This window comes from Lasiosphaeria miniovina, assembly GCF_030549165.1.
Source record: "Lasiosphaeria miniovina strain SMH2392-1A chromosome Unknown B0T26scaffold_5, whole genome shotgun sequence".
NCBI classification, from domain to species: Eukaryota; Fungi; Ascomycota; class Sordariomycetes; order Sordariales; family Lasiosphaeriaceae; genus Lasiosphaeria; species Lasiosphaeria miniovina.
In genome coordinates this window covers 2,988,984-3,007,928 of record NW_026848224.1, presented here as the reverse complement: position 1 = coordinate 3,007,928, position 18,945 = coordinate 2,988,984, and the positions used below count along the sequence as shown (strand labels likewise).

At 54.3% G+C, this 18,945-nt stretch overlaps 6 protein-coding genes across 6 annotated transcripts; 2 read left to right on the top strand and 4 right to left on the bottom strand.

The window, feature by feature from the left end:
* Positions 1–42: 42 nt before the first annotated feature.
* Positions 43–4,211, bottom strand: B0T26DRAFT_716988 (uncharacterized protein). Its single transcript, XM_060442305.1, has 5 exons — positions 3,931–4,211; positions 3,555–3,862; positions 2,739–3,491; positions 2,477–2,687; positions 43–2,419 (listed from the first exon to the last, which is right to left on the bottom strand). The coding sequence occupies exons 1-5, from the start codon at positions 4,053–4,055 to the stop codon at positions 529–531; spliced, it is 3,288 nt and encodes a 1,095-aa protein (XP_060294611.1). The 5' UTR covers positions 4,056–4,211; the 3' UTR covers positions 43–528.
* A 355-nt stretch (positions 4,212–4,566) lies between these two features.
* Positions 4,567–4,923, top strand: B0T26DRAFT_651468 (uncharacterized protein; the record flags this gene model as incomplete). The annotated part of the gene is made up of 2 exons (XM_060438279.1): positions 4,567–4,672; positions 4,754–4,923. 2 exons carry the CDS (start codon positions 4,567–4,569, stop codon positions 4,921–4,923), a joined length of 276 nt encoding a protein of 91 aa, XP_060294610.1.
* A 430-nt stretch (positions 4,924–5,353) lies between these two features.
* B0T26DRAFT_360812 (uncharacterized protein) lies at positions 5,354–6,629 on the bottom strand. The gene is made up of 2 exons (XM_060434602.1): positions 6,114–6,629; positions 5,354–5,988 (listed from the first exon to the last, which is right to left on the bottom strand). Exons 1-2 carry the CDS (start codon positions 6,319–6,321, stop codon positions 5,534–5,536), a joined length of 663 nt encoding a protein of 220 aa, XP_060294609.1. The 5' UTR covers positions 6,322–6,629; the 3' UTR covers positions 5,354–5,533.
* On the bottom strand, positions 6,451–10,569 carry B0T26DRAFT_360792 (guanine nucleotide exchange factor). Its single transcript, XM_060434601.1, has 4 exons — positions 9,624–10,569; positions 8,752–9,534; positions 8,493–8,679; positions 6,451–8,443 (listed from the first exon to the last, which is right to left on the bottom strand). Exons 1-4 carry the CDS (start codon positions 10,239–10,241, stop codon positions 6,939–6,941), a joined length of 3,093 nt encoding a protein of 1,030 aa, XP_060294608.1. The 5' UTR covers positions 10,242–10,569; the 3' UTR covers positions 6,451–6,938.
* Positions 10,570–13,825: 3,256 nt separating this feature from the next.
* Positions 13,826–17,040, top strand: B0T26DRAFT_677636 (uncharacterized protein; the record flags this gene model as incomplete). Its single annotated transcript, XM_060440126.1, has 3 exons — positions 13,826–14,015; positions 14,222–16,290; positions 16,399–17,040. 3 exons carry the CDS (start codon positions 13,826–13,828, stop codon positions 17,038–17,040), a joined length of 2,901 nt encoding a protein of 966 aa, XP_060294607.1.
* A 560-nt stretch (positions 17,041–17,600) lies between these two features.
* On the bottom strand, positions 17,601–18,610 carry B0T26DRAFT_360727 (Snf7 family). Its single transcript, XM_060434600.1, has one exon. The coding sequence runs from the start codon at positions 18,385–18,387 to the stop codon at positions 17,734–17,736; it is 654 nt and encodes a 217-aa protein (XP_060294606.1). The 5' UTR covers positions 18,388–18,610; the 3' UTR covers positions 17,601–17,733.
* Positions 18,611–18,945: the final 335 nt, after the last annotated feature.

The following is an 18,945-nucleotide window of genomic DNA, read 5'->3' as shown; positions in this document are numbered from 1 at the left end:
TTTTAGTCACCGAAGAGGGCGTAGATAAGAAAGACATTTAGACTCAGCAACATTTAAGATGGCCTCAGATAACTTTGACATCTGTCTAGATAGCGTCAATCTTGAAGCATATGCCCAACAAGGCTATCAAGTCTTCATCCGTCCTACACGGATCAGGCAGTCGGACCAAGAAATGACAGACCTTCACGCACCACTTACACACCTCAAAGTTCTAATTCTAGGAACGTCTATCAAGGGTGATGAGATGGACATGAAAATTTGGAATACAGACACACGCAACGACGGGAATGTTCGCAATACCGACAGATGCTGTAAATTAAACCGAAAGAATAAACCGATAAAATGATCTGACAAAACAAACCGACAAAATAATTTAACACCCAACACCAAACACCACACAAACAAACTCATCTCGCCCCGGGGTATTCTCGCCACTACCAAACTTGTTACCACGCAAAGTACTCCAACAAATGCAATCACTCAAACAAACGCAAATACTCAAACCACACACCAACGGCACGCCAGCACCTAGGCGGGCGGTCTACCGCGCCGCTTCGGCGCCGGCGTGCCGTTGGCACTCATCCCCAGTTTGGCAATCCTTGATTGCCTTGTGGCCATTCCGGCCCTCTTCTCGCCCGCTTTGGACGACTTCGCCGCCGTCGTCAGGGCCGGCGGATTTGCCGCGACGGGCACCTTCTCTGCCGTCACCTTCTTGACAGGCGTCGGCGCCAGAATCTTTGACGACCGGGTGCGCCTGGCCGCCGCCGACTTCTTCACAGGGGCGGCCTTGTCAACCGCCGCCCTCGGCGCCTCGGGCTGGAGGGCGAGCTCGTTGCCCTCGTCGGATGATGTGTCTTCCATCATCACGTCTGCCAGAAGGGAGCTCGACATGGCCTTGGTGGCCGTCTCGTCGGTCTGGTACCGAACTAGCTCCTCCGCCCATCGGACACCCTTGGTCGTCCCCTTCTTGCCGCCATCCGGGGCCTCCTTGTCGCGTGGTTCTACGGAGCGGACCTCTTTCGCGTCAAAGACGCTCTTCCCCGCGGCCTGCTGTGAGAGAACGGCCCTCGGAAAAAGAGAGTTCCCCTTGTTTTTGCGAGTATTCGCTCGCGTGACGGTTGCGACGTCCTTTTGCTCGTTACGGCTTTTGGCGTACGTGATCATGGATGAAGCGTCATGATCCGAGCTGCCCCTTTGATGAGGCGATCCCACTATCGACTCGTCCATCATGCTCATTCCGGGAAGACGAATTGGGATCATGGACAAGGCTGCCGAGTTCGCCGAAGGTGCGGCCGGCTTGAGGGTAACGCGTGCGCTCCGTGGTCGAAGTGATCGACGGGGCGCCGACGTAGAGGAGATCGACTCGGACAACTCCTGTGCGGTTGTAAAGTCATTTGCACCCGCTAACACGGGGTCGAGGCGTCTTCGTCGACGCTTGAGTCGTGGGCCGTCTGTCGGGGTATCGCCCATGTCCTTCTTGCCGTCATCTCCTTTGCTCACATCGCCCAGCTTCCGCTTTTTAATCGGACCAGGGCTGTTCGGGCTCCGTTCAGAAAGAGGAGACCTCCCGATGGCGGCATCGGATTTGGAAATCGGCGAGCCAGTTGAAGACGTTATTGATCCGGTTGAGCCAGATCGGCGCTTGGGAAGGCATTTCAGAGCCAGAGCGGCTGCGGCAGCTGCGGCTTTGGCGTTCTTATCAGCCGTTACCCGCGTGACAAACTTCCGCAACATTTCAGTCTCAGAATCCTCGTGAAGGGCATGCAGTTCGAGCGTATCATTCTCCACGCGGACCATTGCGACTTCATCTCCCTCGAGCATTAACTCGTCGTACACTTCTTCATCGACATCGCCCGAGGTCATTTGAGTGTCCTCTATAGGACCTTCGACATGTACTGGGCTGCCATTTTGCGGCGAGATCTGTCGGATATTGATGGGTGTGAAACCGGACTCAACCTGGCGGGGTTGAGACGGTGTGCTATCCTCGTCTACATTCCTAATGGGTGTCTCTGCACTCTCCGGAACTCTAAACGAGCAGAACTTCTCTTCAGTCTTCTCCAGTGACCCGACGGCGGAAATGGGGCTTGTCGTAGACGGCCCACTAGCCAGTTTTTGTGGAGTCTGTGCGTCCGAGACGTATGACTCCTCAAAAATCGTCGATAAGCCTTCAGGATCGTGAGGTGGAAACTCGAACTCCGATTGCTCGTCAACGTCGATATCCTCTTGGATATCCGTAGCCGCGGGGATTGTAGGCTCGGCAACGTCGATATCCTTCGATATCTGATCATCCGTAGCCACAGGAATTACAGGCTCGACAACGTCGATATCCTCCTGAACGTCTGCAGCCATAGGAATTGCAGACTCGGCAAGGTCGATATCCTTCGACATCTGATCATCCGAAGCCACAGGAATTGCAGACTCGGCAAGGTCGATATCCTTCGATATCTGATCATCCGTAGCCACAGGAATTGCAGACTCGGCAACAGACTTGCGCCCTTGACCAAAGATGTCAAGATTAGTTCCTGCATCAACCACAACAGGTGAAAGTGCTGGAACAGGCGAAAGAGGTGCTTGCCCCTTGGGAGACGACTCCGCGAGCTGGTCCGAGCTGCCATCCTTATCGACGAGCGCGCTGCTAGAATTTAAGGCTTTGGGCGTATCCAATCCCAATCCAAGCCAGGTAGAAGGTATGTCCAGAGTCTTGCGTCTCTGGTTGGCATCATCTAATACATATCCAGTCGTGTTAAAGCTGTGCCGCCGGTTAGGCTTTTCAGCGTGGAAAACGGTTGCCATCTTAAGGCCTCCGCTTGCGCGACGCTCAATCCGTCGGGCGGCATTCAGAGAGAGACGTCTTCGAGTCTCGTGTGCCGGTAGAGTTGTAATATCAGAAGTCGGCTGATCAAAGACAAGAGGAGAATTGTCAACGCCAGCCACTGAAGTAACCTCGGTGTGGGTATGAGGTGAGGATTTTGATGGTGATTTGACTATCGGGCTGGTCTTGGGTGATTCCAGCACGACTTTGCACGGTGTGGCATTAACCGTGAACGTGCGAAGAGGTGACTCTGCAACCTTCTTCGGCGACGTGACAGGGGGTCTCTTGACCGGCGACATGGCTGGTCCGGCTGTTTTGCCTGGCGTCAGGGCTATGGTGGAAATCTTGCGAGACGACTCTTCTCCGAGGCCGATAGAGATACGTCTGCTAAGGCGACGTGTCGATTTCGTCATTACTTGATTGTCGTTGACTTGCTCTTTAGCATCGTCCAACTGGGCTGCCGACAGCTGAGCTAGTGATGGCATGGCGAACTCGATAAGGGGCTGCAAATCGCCGAGCTTGCGCAACGACTTCTTATTCTTGGGCTCAATTGGCCAGCGAGAGTTGTGACGCTTCCGTGGGATCCATTGCGAAACGGAGTCGGTATGTGCTCGGTGCTTCGAAGCGGTGCTATTAGGGGCTTTTGCTTCTGTTTCTTTATTCGCAATTGACACTGCAACTGTTTGGTACGTTAGTAAATATCACAACAGAATGTAAGCTAGCAGTGGTACTTCTTTCTTACCTCGTGCCTCAATTAGGTCCCATTCGCCGTCAAGTTCTTTCCCGGCTCTGATGCCCCATTTCGCATCTCCATAGGGTGGGATGTATTTCTCGTGCCGAGCACGCTTCCGTGGCCCTTGACCTTGACTCTCAAGTTCTGCCACAGCTCGAGCATAGCTCTCGTCGAAAGCAGCCGAGGTAATCCCGCCCACACGCTTCCAGATCTTTCGCTGCCGACGGCCCGCAGTGGCGGAATCGACAGGAATACGCTCCCACGATCTCGGCGACGGAATGACTGGGGCTGTGAAGCACGCGCTGGTGATCGGGGATCTAATGAACAAACAAAGGTCAGTGGTTATTGCACATTTAGAAGGGCAGGGTAAAGGTGGGCAACTTACGGCGTGGGGCAAAGAGCAGAGCTCCGAGCTATGGCAGCCGCGAACCCGTCCGCTGGGTCTACCATCGCCATGAAGGGAAAGGAAGCCGCGGGTGAGCCGAAGCGACGAAGGGTGTAAGGAGACATGAAAAGCAGAAAAAACACGCAAATACTAAGTTAGGGGGTGTCGTTGCTGCCAAATGCACGCGATTTCAATATTGCTGGAATGCGCGACAAAAACTAGGGGGGTCGCGTTTTTGGCGATCGGAGCGTGTTTGGTTTTAGAACAGGGTCGCCCTTGGCAGTGACGGTCGAGGAAACTTGTGTTTACCATCGTCAATTTTTGGCCAATCAAAGCTTATCTCTTTTTTTCCCTCTGCTTGCGGCAGGCAGGCACGGACCATAACAGACAGCCCCACCATCTGCCATCCCACTCCTCTGATAAGATGGCACAGAGTGGAGGCCCAAGCTAATCATCACGTGACAGCGAAATCTTTCCGCGACGGAGCTAGAGTCTTCAATGGATCGCACTGGAGCTTTGCAAGGCCGCTGGACGCAAGAGAGGCTTGGGTTCCGACAACGACAACGCCCCCGTTCGCGCCATGCTATTAATGCAATAGCACGACCGACTCACATACACTTCAATTTTTCCCCCACAATGCCTCACAAGCCGGTCCGGCTTCCGCCCCTAAAGGTCCTCCGGGTCAGGAATCCCAACAAAACCGAAACAAACGCCTGCGTCACCGTCCTGGCCTCAGTCCTGGGTGAGCGCTCGCAATGCCATATGTCCTCTAGGTAGTCGCAATTTAAGAGGCACGAGCTAACCCCTTACTTCCCCGACCCAGCGTGTTGGGCGTCAGCAGGCTACAACAGCGCCGGCTGCCAAAACATCGAGATGTCGCTACGCGGGTGCATGGACGCACCGCCCGCGCCGGCCCCGCCGACCAACACGATAAACTACCATCTGCGCCGGTTGTCGGGCAAGTTGATATCGCAGGCAAAGAAGGGCAAATAAACGGGCACAGCGGAGCGAGGGTCATTTAGTCCAGATACCAAGACAACCGCCATCGAGCGAATCGAAACGGACTCGATGGTTGAAGGAAGGGATGGCGTAGAGAAGCTACACTCAGACCAGCTGTGGGAGGAAACAAACAATCCAAGCCCCACAACATGACATTTCCGGGCGCAACAAGCAGTCGATTGGTGCTCAGATGTCCCCTGACAGACGACATTCGATGCTGGGCCAGCTCTTCTATCCATTACCATTCACGTTACATCTTTGAGGTGGGAATAGCCATATGGTGTTTGGCTTGACACAACGTGTTGTACAATAGTGTAAAGCAGGGGCGATGAAACTGGAGTAGCTCACTTTTGGGAAGATATTTCTGTTTATATTGAAGACGGAACTTGCCCGTTACAAAACGAGTGATACCACACCCGAACATTCCAGTGTCATTATTGAAGGTCACGCTGTTATCGAACACCGTTGCCGTGAACGCGTAATCTAGTAAATAATATTAGCTAATTGTAGGCCTAGCTAGGGGGAAGCAAGATTACGTAGCACCATGAAAGCACATGCCTAATTCACAGCACAGCCAACGAGCACGCAGATCAGAGAAGAGACGTCAATTAGTTTTGCCTCTCGATAGAGCATTAGGTATCCAAACCCCCTCGCAACCAAACATTCCGGTCCTTAAAAGCGGCCGCGCATGATGAGCTAGGCACTCTCCTCCTTTCCTTCGGCCACCCGCACTTCTCTTTTGACAAAAAGAAGACCCCGGCGAGAGACGAAGCAGGAAAGTGGGCAAACCAAACGAGAACGATCCAGGCCATGAGTAAATAAAAAAAAGTAGACGAAAAACAAAAAAAGAATGAACAAACACCGTTGATAGCCTAGCCGGTATGAACTCCGCAGCCTCCGCCGGAACGAGGGAGAAGGCTGAAAGAACAAAAGAGAAAAAGGTGCCGCATAGACACAAAGTACCTAGGAGGAAAGAGAAAAAATGAGTGACTCGAGCCAGCAAAAAAACAAGAACAACAAGCGGTCCCAACATTGATGATAGTGAGAATAAATTGAATTGTGGGGAAAAAGGGAAGCAAAGGAACGTCCGACTACTTAAAAAAAATGAAAACAGACAAAAACGAAGCTTCCTGGGTATTCATATCTAAGCCAAATCTTCCTTCGTTAACATCCCCACTTGTTATTGTGCGTTTCCCCCCATTTCGCAATGCGTCCCATGTCGTGTCCCTGAAAAAAAAAGATCCAGCAAAGAGACACGAGATCGTATGCTCCAGGGAGGTTACAAAAAAAAGAAGAAAAAAAAAGAACAAAACTATCTCCAAGAATCGAACAACTGTGTTTGTGTGTGAGTGTGTATGAGTGTGATAAGGGGGGGACAATGCAGGTTTGCATCTCCGCTCACCCCAAAGCCGGACTGAAGTGAAAAAGAGCGGTGCAAGGTGTAAACAGAGGCATTGGAATCAAAATACCTAAGCAAAATGAAAAGGGACAAATTACGTCAAAAACAGACATGGGAAATGCTTTCCACCATCTATAGAAGAAACAAAAAAACCTGCGAGGGAAGGTCTGATGTGTGATGTGAGTATTTGGTCCCGCCCCTCCCTTGTTTTGGTGTAAAAGGGTTATCTGAAAACAATGGATTTTTTACTCCGTCCTCTATGCGAGTCCATCAAAATCCCCGGCATGAGAGAGAGAAAGAGATACTAGAAAATTTAGGAGTGTCCAGACAATGATGTATCGAGTAGGTGTGATGCTTTGTTGCATGTTGCTTGCTCAGCTTTCCGCGGATGAAAAGGACAAAAAAGGGCTCCATGGACTCCATGCAGAGTGATTCAAAACAGATAAGTTGACGCAAAATGAGGCGCGTTGAGGTGAAGGGAATGATGGAGTAATGTCGACGAGTGCAAGCTGTGTGTGCACTGCTGTTCTTTCGAGCGCCTTCGGTGCGGAATATGGAATCCACCATTTCGGTGCTCCACAACTCGAACATGCCACCCGGAAGGGAACATTCAGTTCATTGCCCCGGTGCAGAAGAGCTCGATCTCTCCACGGTTGGTCTCGCGCCACTCCGAAATCGCAATTAGGATGTCGTCATCGCTCTCGATTGTCACAAAATCGCCGTCCTCGTCACGATACCGAAGCCGGAGGTTTCCCTTTCCAATACTACTGTTGGTAAACCGCGCCAGCTTCGCATCAATGCGATCGATGAGACTCTGATACGTGATATTGAACTGAACGACAAGGGTCACATAATTATTGTTATCACAGTTCACCTTCACCTTCAGCTGCGTCGGCAGCGGGATATCAGGGGTAGGGGGGACAAGTTGGATCTGGCCCGACATGGGTGCTGTTCCAGGACCTTGGGAAATGGCCCGTGTCGTATCAATAGGCGCAAGCGGTGCCAAGCCGGGCGGCGGCGGACCCGGCGGCGGCAGGCTCGCCCCACCGTTAGGTGTCCCCTGACGCGGATATATGGGTTGAGCCGGGAACTGGGCCATGGTGCCCCCGTACTGTCTTGCGCGCTGAGTGCTGGGGGAACTTGTGTTTGTCCGCAACGGTAAATCGTTTGCGGGACTACCAGCGTTGCTTCTCGGGATATTAGAGTCATGCCGATGGTGAGTTGGGTGCAGGTGCGCAGGGATGCCCGGCACCGCAGGAACACCTTGACTATTACTGCGCCCATTCACCTGCCCATTGATATCCGGTGTGCTATAACTTCGAATACGTTGCTGCTGCAGCTGGGCGGATTCCCGAGACAAGACTGGCATTGAGGGCCCCCGAGGGTTGCGCCCGTTCGAGCTCACCATCCCGTAGGCATTAACAGGCGATGGTCCGTCCCTCGAAGGTGCACGTGGCATGGCCGGAGCTGTGTAGCGATTGTTGTCTTCTGGTCCCCAGTTTGGCTGGGGAGTGCCCGACTTGGGGAATTGGTAGCCTGAACCAGAGGCGAAGATACCACTTGTTGTGCTCGTCCGACTTGATGCCGGCGACTCCGCCACAGGCGAGAAGTACGACTCGCCGCCACGAGGCGTTGGCATCGGTTGATTCATCCCTCCAATCTGCGTCTGAACACTAAGTGCGGCTGGAGGTTGCGGGAGGGGAAAACGTGGTGGAGGAACACGGTTAAGGCCGGGGACAGACTGAGCACTATCCCCCGTTGTTGATCGTTGGCGCAAGCTTGTGCTCGAGCCATTCCGCTGCATTGTGCCCGGCAACGATTGGGGTGTGGCGCCGCCATACTGAGAAGGCGTCGGTGTGCCAAACTGTTCGTCTTCGTCATCGTCATCCTCCTGCTGCTTTGCATACGGGTTTTCCAACCCGCTGCTCTGCGAGGCAATCCAAGCAAAATTTGGTGGTGGCTGATCCGGGCTCGGCTGGGTTGGTGGCGCATTCTCCTTGCGCTGCTGATCTAGACCCGCTGCCCACCTCTTCATCATGTCCTCATTTTGGAATTTGATCATGAAATTCTCAACTCCGGGGTCACCTTTCCACCAGATTTGCACCGTATACGAGCCTAAAAGATCAGAAAATGCGTCAAGGTTGTCAGAAATGTGGGTGCTTACCGGTCTTCGAAATGGCAACCACATCCGTGACGTTGGTCATGAAGATGCGGCCCTTTAGTTGTAATTTGGCATTCTTGTTGCGCACCTTGGGGCCGGTTGACCGCGTCTTGTCCTTTTTGTCCTTGCTCTTGGTGGGTGCAATCTCCTTGCAACATAGGAGTATGCACTCAAAGAGGTAAATCTCGTACTAAACGGTTCGGTCAGTATGGAGACTTCGACTGCCACCCAGGCCTAGTTAGTCGGGAAAAATGAGACTCACGTCCTTCTCCTGGTCACTTTTGCCAGTGATAACTGTATAGACTCCATGGAGTAACAGCTTCCCAAACTGGTCTACCCTGTGGTTCTTCCAGTCATCCACTCTTGTTATTAAATCCTCAAGGGCTTCATCCAGTAGATCGCGGCCAACAGCCTCGTTGGCTTTCTGCAAAACCCGCTCGGCTGCAGCAATGCCCGCCGATAGATCCGTCTTGGTGGCCTCGTCCTCGCTCTTCTTCAGCAGATCCTTGAGGAGAAGCGGGTACTTGACAAGCCGCTGCATTGGCTTGAGAAGAAAGCCGTCTAGCGTGTTAAAATCGCACGCAACCGGGTGCTCGGCAGACATGATCTTGTCGAATACGGCGCCTGCTAGTTTGGCAGACTTCCGCTGGTTGGCGATAAAAGGCTGGTAGATATTGAAGGACTCCTCGTATGTAACAAACGGACTTCCCCATTCCTGTCTTGCCTGTGGCATCGAGTTTGTTGTTTCTACCCTGATGAGGAATCTGCGCTGGAAGTCTAGGATCGCGTTGATATTGAGGAAGATATCATGGACGACATCGCCGGGTATGACACCCCTCTGCTCCAGTGTTTTCTTCAGGTCGTGCAAATTCTCAAGGTCCTGGACGTATTTGCGCTCCGTATCCACCAGTTCGCGAACGACATAGTCTCGATAGCTCATCTGGGATGTTGGTTGCATGGAGTCATCCTCGGGATATGGTTGGTTTTGAAGTAGCAATCCCCGTTGTTCAGCGAGATCAAGAACATAGTTGATGACGGCGGTTACCTAAGAAACTGGTCAGAACTTGTGGGAGGAGCAACAGGGGCAGACTTGACCAGAGTACGGCATCCAATGAGAGGGCTAAGGGTGCCTACCTTGACAAACCCCGTTGTATCGGTGCCCGTGAGGTCGTTGATTATGAAGCACTCCTCGGCCGGCAGCTCAAGCTCTTTCAAGCAGGCCCTCACAAAGGTCAAGATGGCAATCTTTGACTTCTTGGCTTCCGAATCTCCCGGCTTCTCGTCCGCTACGAGGGGGGGCTGGTCTTGCTTCAGGACGTTGTAGATGTCCAAGAGCGGATACCCGGTTCGCAGCAGCTTCCACAACGACTCAACGGGCCCGCCCTCGTCCGGATCGTCCGCCATTTGCTCTAACCGCTCCATACGTTTCTCGAAGCCGGGCACTTTGGACAGTCTCTGCTTCAAAGATACGCATATTTGATACAAGGATCGGGATGCGTCGGCTTTCTGGTTTATGATGTTGCTGGTAGCCACGACCGGGCCATTTGTCGTCCCACTCGGTTGCGCAACGAGAGTGGACGAGCTAGACAAGGAGTTTAACGAGGCTGTCGACGGGAAGGTCGCAGAGCCCGACAGCTTGCTCACGCGCGGCGCGCTCGACATGCTGCTCATGGTATTTGTTCTGGAGACACCGTCCATGGAAGCTTGGAAGCTAGGGGCGGTGTTCGTTCGAAGAAGGGGAGCATGGGCCATAACTAGCTCTCCATTCGCAAACCCGCGGTGGGGACCGATCCGCGATGGCGGGGGGTGCAATCTCGTGGGCCCTGTCAAAGCAGGATGTCAATCGGAGGCTGCTGTAAGGGATGTGGAATTGCGATGGCGGCTTGGTGTGCGACGTAGCGGGGTCTGTCGAGAGACCAAATGCGACGATTACTCGGGCTGGCAATCGAGGTCGACTGGACTGAGCATTCGAGTCACGGCGGGATACCCTCGACGCTAGTCGGCGCCTGGTTCGTGGGCCCTCAGGCTCCCGTCAGCCGCAATAAGGCACGCACCCCAGACAAGGCGGGAAGCGTTGCGATCGCGGGGTCGTCGTCGTCGTCGCCGATGTTGTCGCCGTCTCTCCGTCTCGTCAGCAGTGATGACTTGTCCCTTCCTCTTCCGTCCTCGCTTTCGTGTATTTCAGATCGGTAGTCCTCCTCTTTTCCCCTGTCCCGCTACCTCGAGTGCACTGCAGCAGCCTGAGGTGTGTTTCCTTATCTGCCGTTGATCGTGGCTTGGCGCGCTCGGCGTGTCTGCGAAACTGTTGCACGGTCTTGCTTCGTCGCGGGCGCCCTCGGTGAACGGTGGCGATAGCTGAGCGCTGTAGTCTGGGCGCAAATGTGGTGTCGAGATGTGGTTTGAAACGGATGGTCGTGGCTAGCAACCCGCTCTCGGAGATGGTTGGTTGGCGCGCAAAAGGACTTTGGAACAGACAGCCACCTCGCTTTAGGTGGCACCAGTGGGTTCGCTCGCAGGGCGGGTGCGGTGGTCCATGGGGGGCCAGAAACGGCTTGTTGCTGGCCTGTAGCGGGTGGCCCAGCAGCGAAACTGGCACTGAAAAGGTCACAGGCACATGGATCGAGTCGAGGGCCTTCCCACACCCCTGCGGGCAGCTGCCGGGCCTGGGGCTTCAATGGAAGTGGAGGTCGGTCGATTTCCTCTGGGCCGTCATTCGATGCTGCAGGCTGGAAGAAGGCGATTCCCACACGGAATGTTTATTCGCGACTACGCTCGGCGTCAAGAGCAAAATGTGTCGAATGTGTTTAGGGAAGGCGCATCAATTGTGGTACTGTCTGGGTGTGTTTCGCCTCCCTCTGACCGTTCTAACTACCAAAAGGTACCTTATCTTCTCCGTACTTGACTCTCTAGCTACCGTGCTTGCCTTACCTTGTCAAACTCGCAGATTACGTAAAGGAGACAGCAGGGAATAAAGATTTCCAGTCCATTCACACAGCAAAGTGTCCAGCTGCTTACGCGTAGATAATATGGTTTGATGTCGGGGCCCTCGTCCCACGCATCCTTTTCCAGTTGCGCTGCAGGGCGTTTAACGCCTTTCGTTGAACCTGTCGCTCTGTCCCGTCACACCTCATGGTATTCCGGTCATGGAGTGTCAAGATGTACATTAGGCTTGCGAAATGACATGCGTTTTTGTCGAGCTTTATTCCCATGTCTCACGTTTTCCGCCCAGGCGCTCTCTTATTGTTCACCATTCGCAGCGTTTTGCTGATCGTCGAGGCAGAAGTGTCCGCCTTTGCCCCTCCATCAGGCATGATTTTGATGGGTCTGGCGGTTTCACATTCTTCATGTACCCAACCACGCTAATCCAATTCAGAATCGACGCCGTGCCAGTGCATGCTCTGCTCTCCACGAAACCACTTCTCAGTCTTGCGCAATCCACGGCCGCGAGAACACGAGGGGAATTGCCGAATATTCTGCGGCCACTGGCCCCTCTATATGGTTCCAATTTTAGCGTTTGCCGGTTCATGGCGGTCTTGGGTGCTCTAATCTCCATTCCAACCTGGGTTTCCCACTGTGATTATGTTTCAGAGCACCCACGCCGTGAGACGTCACTGTTACGCCATCATGCAAACTTACTTTACAACTGACCTGGTACAGTGGGCGAATGCAGGAATGATATTCCACACACCCTCAATCAGCAAAAAATTATAAAAATGAAGGCCAACAACTATAGAATAATAAGACCGCATTTATGTAAGGTGGCCTTTATGAAATCTAATTTCTAACGTATCAGTAAGTACGCCATGTAAGGTAATAACGGTATCTGGATACCTGCTGACCCCTCTACCCCGCGGTTCCCGCTACAGTGTATATTTAAGGTTTGAGCCGGTCTTGTGGAGTCTCGATAGTACAGTGCATTGGAGTACGGACAGTGTCAGGAATTCAACCATCAAGCAAAGTTGAAGTACTAGTAGTCTGGCCCGTATTAATGAAAATGGCTTCATCGATTACTTTTTCTACGAGTAATTTGGAACTTCATGCAACTGACCGGCCACCTTCGGGATTATCGTTGCCTTGCAAGGCCTAAGGTACCTAAAGTAACCATGGAATTATCTTCCAGGCCGCAGTAACCGGCTTGTCAGCTCAACCAAGTCCTGTATGGAATTGTCAGCTTATCAAGATGAACAGGATGAGTCGATCATCCAATACGGAGCATCTCACAGTCGTTTAGCCCCTGCACGGCGAGTTGGTGACTTGTGTAGCATTCAGGTGCTGGCGACAGCGACTGGGCACAAATCCAACTGGGCAGTCTCCCATCAACGGACCATTTGCCGGATTGCGGCGGCTGGGGTGCTTGTATTCTGGAGATGGAGGCATGCAGCCCTGGAAGGGGTTTACTGGAACAGCTGCTGCTACAAGTTTGACTCGTATCTTTGAGGGAGTCTCGCGCAAACTAATCCTACCAGCCTGGTTCCATCCTACCTATGGCTGTGCCACGAATCGCAATTTTGCAGTGGCCTCCTAATTCGGTAGGGGGCTGGCGACGATGCGCTAGGCTCTTGCCCAGCCCGCAACCGGGCATCATGGATCATGGAAGCCATCCATCCAACCATCCCACAGCGGCTGCCAGAGCGGGAGCCAAATCCTCAGTGGGGTATACCTTGTCTAATGTAAAACGCTCCAGTCATCCGAGTCTGCCTAAAAGAACCACAGGGCAGCAGCATAGGCCCCGTCCATTTTGAGTTCGTCTGACTTTAGTATACCGTGGACCTTGGAGCCAGCACGAAAAGAGCCACAAGGAGCGGTGACCATACCTACTACGTACGGTGACGAGCAAAAGTTATCCCCCCTGCTCGGGTACCGACAAGCCCCCTCGGCGCCACGATTTGAAAATTACAGCGGGTTTTCAATCGCAATACAGCGCTAGTAGGGACTTGGCAGGGACTGCACTGGCATGCTAAACAAGGAGGGAAAACATACCATGATACCATAATAGGTAAGGTAGGTATGGTAGGTACCTTACTGACGTGGGTAATGTAATTTCGACCATTACGGAGGGGCCGTGCACGCCAATTACAACCTACGAATCACAGCCTTGGCTGCAGCGAATCGTCGCGCTCTCCACTCCAACAGGAGGGAGCTCTTCTTCTAGGACGAACCCCGTCAGCCCAGTTTCTAGCCGCTTCTGCACGCCCCCAGCGATCCGGATTTCGCGGGCATGGGATCATCTGGATCTGGGCCCTCTCTTCTTTTGATCACGCGGCCCGGTGGATGCTGTTCGGCCTCACTCTCGTTTCCGAGACCGCAAAAGTCGTCTTCCAGAGTCTCTGCGCACCATGGCCGGCTTTACACAGCCAGACGAAGGATACTCGGAAGACCCACTGACCGTTCTCTCGGCCTCCGCCTCATTCCTACTCAAGCCCCGGGTGGATGCAGTGTCGGCCTTGGGTTCTGTTCGGTCGGGCGACGAGTTCCCGGCATGGCTGACACAACACATCTCCCACCTTCCCATGTCTCGGAAAACTGGTGAGTGCGCCCAAGTTTTGTTCCTTCCTTCCTCTGCAGGCAATATCCCATCGACCCTCTCCCGTTATATCTTGCTCGGGCTGGTTGCCGGCAGCCTTTTGGCATGTTCCTTAAACCTTAAGCCTCGTGCCGCCGCCGCCTTTAGATTCGGTTCGCTATTCCAACGGCGTCGCCTGGTCGAGTGCTGACTGTCTCGTCCGTGTCAGAACTGGCAATGGCCATCCTAAGCGACCTGCCCACGAGCGTAATATCGCAGATCGTGGAGCAGCTGAACCCTCGCCTCTACATCGACTTTGTCCGCCATCTCCCCGCCGAAATCTGCCTTAAGATATTAGGCTACCTCGATCCTGTCTCCCTCATCAACGTCGCAAGGTCCTGCCGCACCTGGCACGACTTGGCCTTGGACCGGAAGTTATGGGAGCAGCTATACTATATGGAGGGATGGAAGGCAAAGCCAGCCGAGATCGAGGCGTGGGAGCGCAGGATCAACGGCGACTTGCCTACGCTAGGCCAGCTACATCGTGTACAGTCGGAGGAATATGGCCACACCCATAAGAAGCGTACTGTAGCCGCAACGCCCGAGCCTGATGTCGATACCGACATGGTAATGGCGGACGCCGAAAGCCCAGCTAAGCAGGATCCTGTCGATCAGGACATGACGGGGTCTAGTCTCTTTGGAAACCCGACTGCGGCGGGCCAAACCGGCATCTCGCAGAAAACGAACGACTCCGACATGTTTAACGGAGGCTCTAGGTCGAGTTCGAAGGGCAAAGGCGTCAACCAAGCTAATCTTTCCGCAGATCCGTCACACATAAGGGACGAGCTCCTGCGAGACTTGATGCGCTCTCAAGGACTACTCAAGTCAACCATGTGGGTGTGGGACGAGACCGACCAGCGTTTCAAGATCAACTGGAAATATCTTTACACGATACGACGGCGGCTCGAGTCAAACTGGGAGTTGGGTAAGTTCACCAACTTTCAGTTCCCCCACCCCGACCACCCCGAGGAAGGCCATGGCGACTGCATCTATAGCCTGCAATACAACTCGCAGTATCTTGTCAGCGGTAGCCGAGACCGCAAGCTCAAGATATGGGACATGGATACGCGGCGCTGCATCCGTACTCTTGCGAAGCATCGCGGGTCAGTTCTCTGTCTGCAGTTTGATTCGGATCCTCAGGAAGATATCATTGTGTCGGGGAGCTCAGACTCGGATGTCATAATCTGGAGCTTCTCCACCGGAAAGGAGCTCCAGACCCTACGGCACGCACACCGAGAATCCGTGCTCAACGTCAGATTCGACAAGCGTATTGTGGTGACGTGCTCCAAGGACAAGACAATAAAGGTCTTCAATCGGCGACCCCTCCGTTACGGCGATCTGGGGTACAAGGAGGTGGACCCAGTGCCGAAGAACGTGAACTTTGGTTTCAACTTTAACATAATTCCTGACGACTTGCCTTTGACACCGGCCTGGACAATGATCGGCTCCCTTGAAGGGCACGGCGCCGCCGTGAACGCTGTGCAGATCCACGATAGGGAAGTTGTTTCGGCAAGCGGTGATCGCCACGTCAAGGTGTGGGACTGGCCAACCCAGTCGTGTACACGAACATTCGTGGGACACCAAAAGGGAATCGCGTGCGTGCAGTACGATGGCCGCCGCATTGTCAGCGGAAGCAGCGACAATGAGGTCAAGGTTTTTGATCGCCAGACCGGCCTTGAGGTCGCCCGCCTCCGCGCCCATTCTAATCTGGTGCGGACAGTCCAGGCTGGCTTCGGAGACATGCCCTACAGCGTTGAGGACGATGCGGCCGAGGCGAAGAAGGTCGATGCGGAATACTTCAAGGCTCTCGAGTCTGGCCGTCTCGACGAATCCGAGCGTCCCGGGGCGCGGCCTTACGGAAACGCAGGCTCTAGGAGGCCTGAGGACATTTGTGTGTATGGAGCAAAGTTGCCACCTGGAGGCGGAGGAGGTAAATACGGGCGTATCGTTAGCGGCAGTTATGATACCAGCATCATAATCTGGCGGAGAGACAAGGAAGGGATCTGGAAGGACCAACATCACCTTAAGCAGGAAGAGGCGGCCGTTGCAGCTTTGCGCCAGGCACGGATCCCAGCCCCATTAGTCCCGTCCACTGCCGTCGGCAACATCCCGCTATATCCGTCGATGCAACCAAACATTATGCTCCCGAATGCAAGCTGGGCCCCGGGTGCTCCACCGGCCTCCGGAACTGCCGGAGCAGGCCCTTCGGCAGCCAACTCCACCACGCGGACCCAATCAGTGAGTGCACCCCCCGGGCCCACAACTGGCCCAACTCTACCGCCTATAATATCCGCCGCACTCCTCGATCTTCCAGTGTATCCGCCTCTTGCGCCCGCTGCGCTCCAGCATTACCACCAAATAATCGACATTGCGGTGCAGGAAGGCCAGCAGTCTCTCTCGCGAGCTCTCGTTGCCCACCCGGCGATCCTCACGCTACGGTCCTACGCCGAGAGGGCGATCGATAGCCAGCCGAGCCCGGTCGTCAGGAGCCAGCTCCGACAAGCCTTTTCGGCCATGCTAATCCGAGCACAGTTCGAGCAAGCGCGGCAGAGACGCGAAGCAATACGGATGCAGGAGAGCATGGCACCGGCCGATGCTACTGCCATGGCTGGACCTAGCACAAGAACGGCAACCGCTACTCAGCCACCCCCTCAATTGACACCCGCAATGGCGGCGGTGGTGGAGGCGGCAGCAGCGCACCAAGCGCATGCCCAGCACGCCCCAACTCATGGGGTGCGCTTGCACCAGGTACCGTCCCCCACTTCTACTTGTCTTGAGAATGTCCAGCCCTCCTCGGAGCACCATCTGCCCGTGAGACAATCTTTTCACGGCCGTGAAGGTGTTAACACAGCGTTTGTGTTTAAGCTACAATACGACGCCCGCCGCATCATCTGCTGCAGTCAAACCAGCGTCATCATTGGTTGGGACTTTTGCAACGCGGACCCGGAACTTGAGGAGGCGAGCCAGTTCTTTGCCACTGTCCAGTAGGGCTCCTACACACACTGCGTGTTGGTATTATCCGTAAGGCAGGTGTGAAAATGGAGATAACGTCTTTTTGCATACGGAGTAGGTAATCAGTGTAGCTATCAGTATCAGGAACAAGCTTGACCATCCCGGATAGGCTGAGGAAGTAGAATGCTAGAAAGTTTAGATGGAATTATTCGCTTGTTGTTAGCTTGTCTAAATACTTGCTACTAGTTCGGAAATTGGTTCATGTCTGTAGCAGAATATTATGTGCAAATAACTTCCCAATGCCGCGACAGAGGCGGGCTTGGCCAGGCCCGGTTGTCTCGCACAACCGGCAGCCATAGCTTAATCGAATCAATGCTTCGGCAAGTTCCCGGTTCCTCCTCGTGAATCTCTCAAAAAGTAACGGCGCCGCCCAACGACAGAAGATGCAGTCCATGCCCATCATGAGAGGCCCAGCTCTCTCTTGCCGTAAATGGGGGCCAACAGTTTTGCATCTGGGTAGTTCGCAACCCTGGCTTCTGTTTTGTGCATCGCGCAGCTGTTATGCCATCTAGGAAATATACACTGTCTGGCGTTGCGCGGTGCAATTCTTTAGAGCCCAGCAAGACAAAAGAAGAAATGCTTTGATGCCAACGCCAGCGCCAATGCGAGAAAAGCCAAGGCCTCCAGACGGCGCTCAGCCAGTGCCTGTTTTCCACATCTGGGGGTCTTTTATCCGGCCACCTCCTTGACCTTGCCAGTAGTCGAGGGCGGCTCGTCGATGAAGTCGGGCACCTCGTCCTGCATGAAGCTGGGCAGAGCAGAGCCGCCCTCCATGCCGGCGAGCTCGCGGTCGAGCTCGACCTCCTGGCCGAGGGCCTCGAGCTCGGCGTCGAGCTCGGCCTCGTCGACGTCCTCGGGAATGTCGTAGCTGCGCGCCAGCGACTCCTGGATCTCGTTGCCCACGTCCAGCAGGTCCGCCATCTCGTCCTGCAGCCGCTCGATCCGGTCCACGTCCACCTTGCCGTACTCCTTGCGCAGCGCCTTGTTCGTGCTCTGCAGCGCGTCGATCGTCACCATCGTGTTCTTGAGGTTGTCCTGCATTGTTTGCGCCTGCTCCATGTTCCAGACCTGCGACTGGAGCTGGTCCCGCTGCGCTTCGTACTGCTTGCGCCGCTGCAGCACTTTGAGCGCTTTCTGTTTCAGGGCGGCCTTGCCCGGCCCCTCGCGCATCTTGGTGAGCTTGGTCTGGTAACCTGTCAGCTCTGCGTTCAGCGCCGCCAGCTTGACGTCGATGGACGAGATGCGCGTGTCGATGTTGCCGATGGCTGAGGTGAGCGTCGCCTTGGGCGCCTTGGGCCCCGACGAGCCGAAGAGGCGGTTCATTTTGGAGGGTTGTTTGCGTCGGCTTCCGTTCGGTCCTTCTGCCTGCTTCGCTCTTCTTTGTACGGCACCTTAATTCGGCGAGGGAGTTAATGCGCGGTCGTGGTCTAGAGGGATGTGTCGCAGGTGTTTTCTTGTGGTTCGTGAGCGGGTGGGATGGGGAATGACCGTTGGCGGTGGACTGGTAGTGACGACGCAGCGAGGGGCAACGAGGCCCGGCCCAGGCAAGGCTCAAGCTTGGCGGGGTTCTAGCCAATGGCGGCTGGCGGCCAGCGGATGCTCCACGCTTCCCCACCTGAACCGAGCTATGTTCCTGGTACTAGTACGGCCGTCGTGAAGTTGTAGCTATTGATTCATACATTTCTTAGACTCTTTCATCTAGGTAGTATTTAATGGGATTTTTGTCGCTCGCGTCTAAACGCGGCTGTCATAGGGTTATTTGATCGCCAATAATTAGTGCCTGCTCAGTGAAGCTGATTTACTAAATCAGCTTCATGGAGACCCGCACACGACGACGATCGGTCCAGGGACAGGGAAACAGCCAGGGCGTGTCTGCGGCAA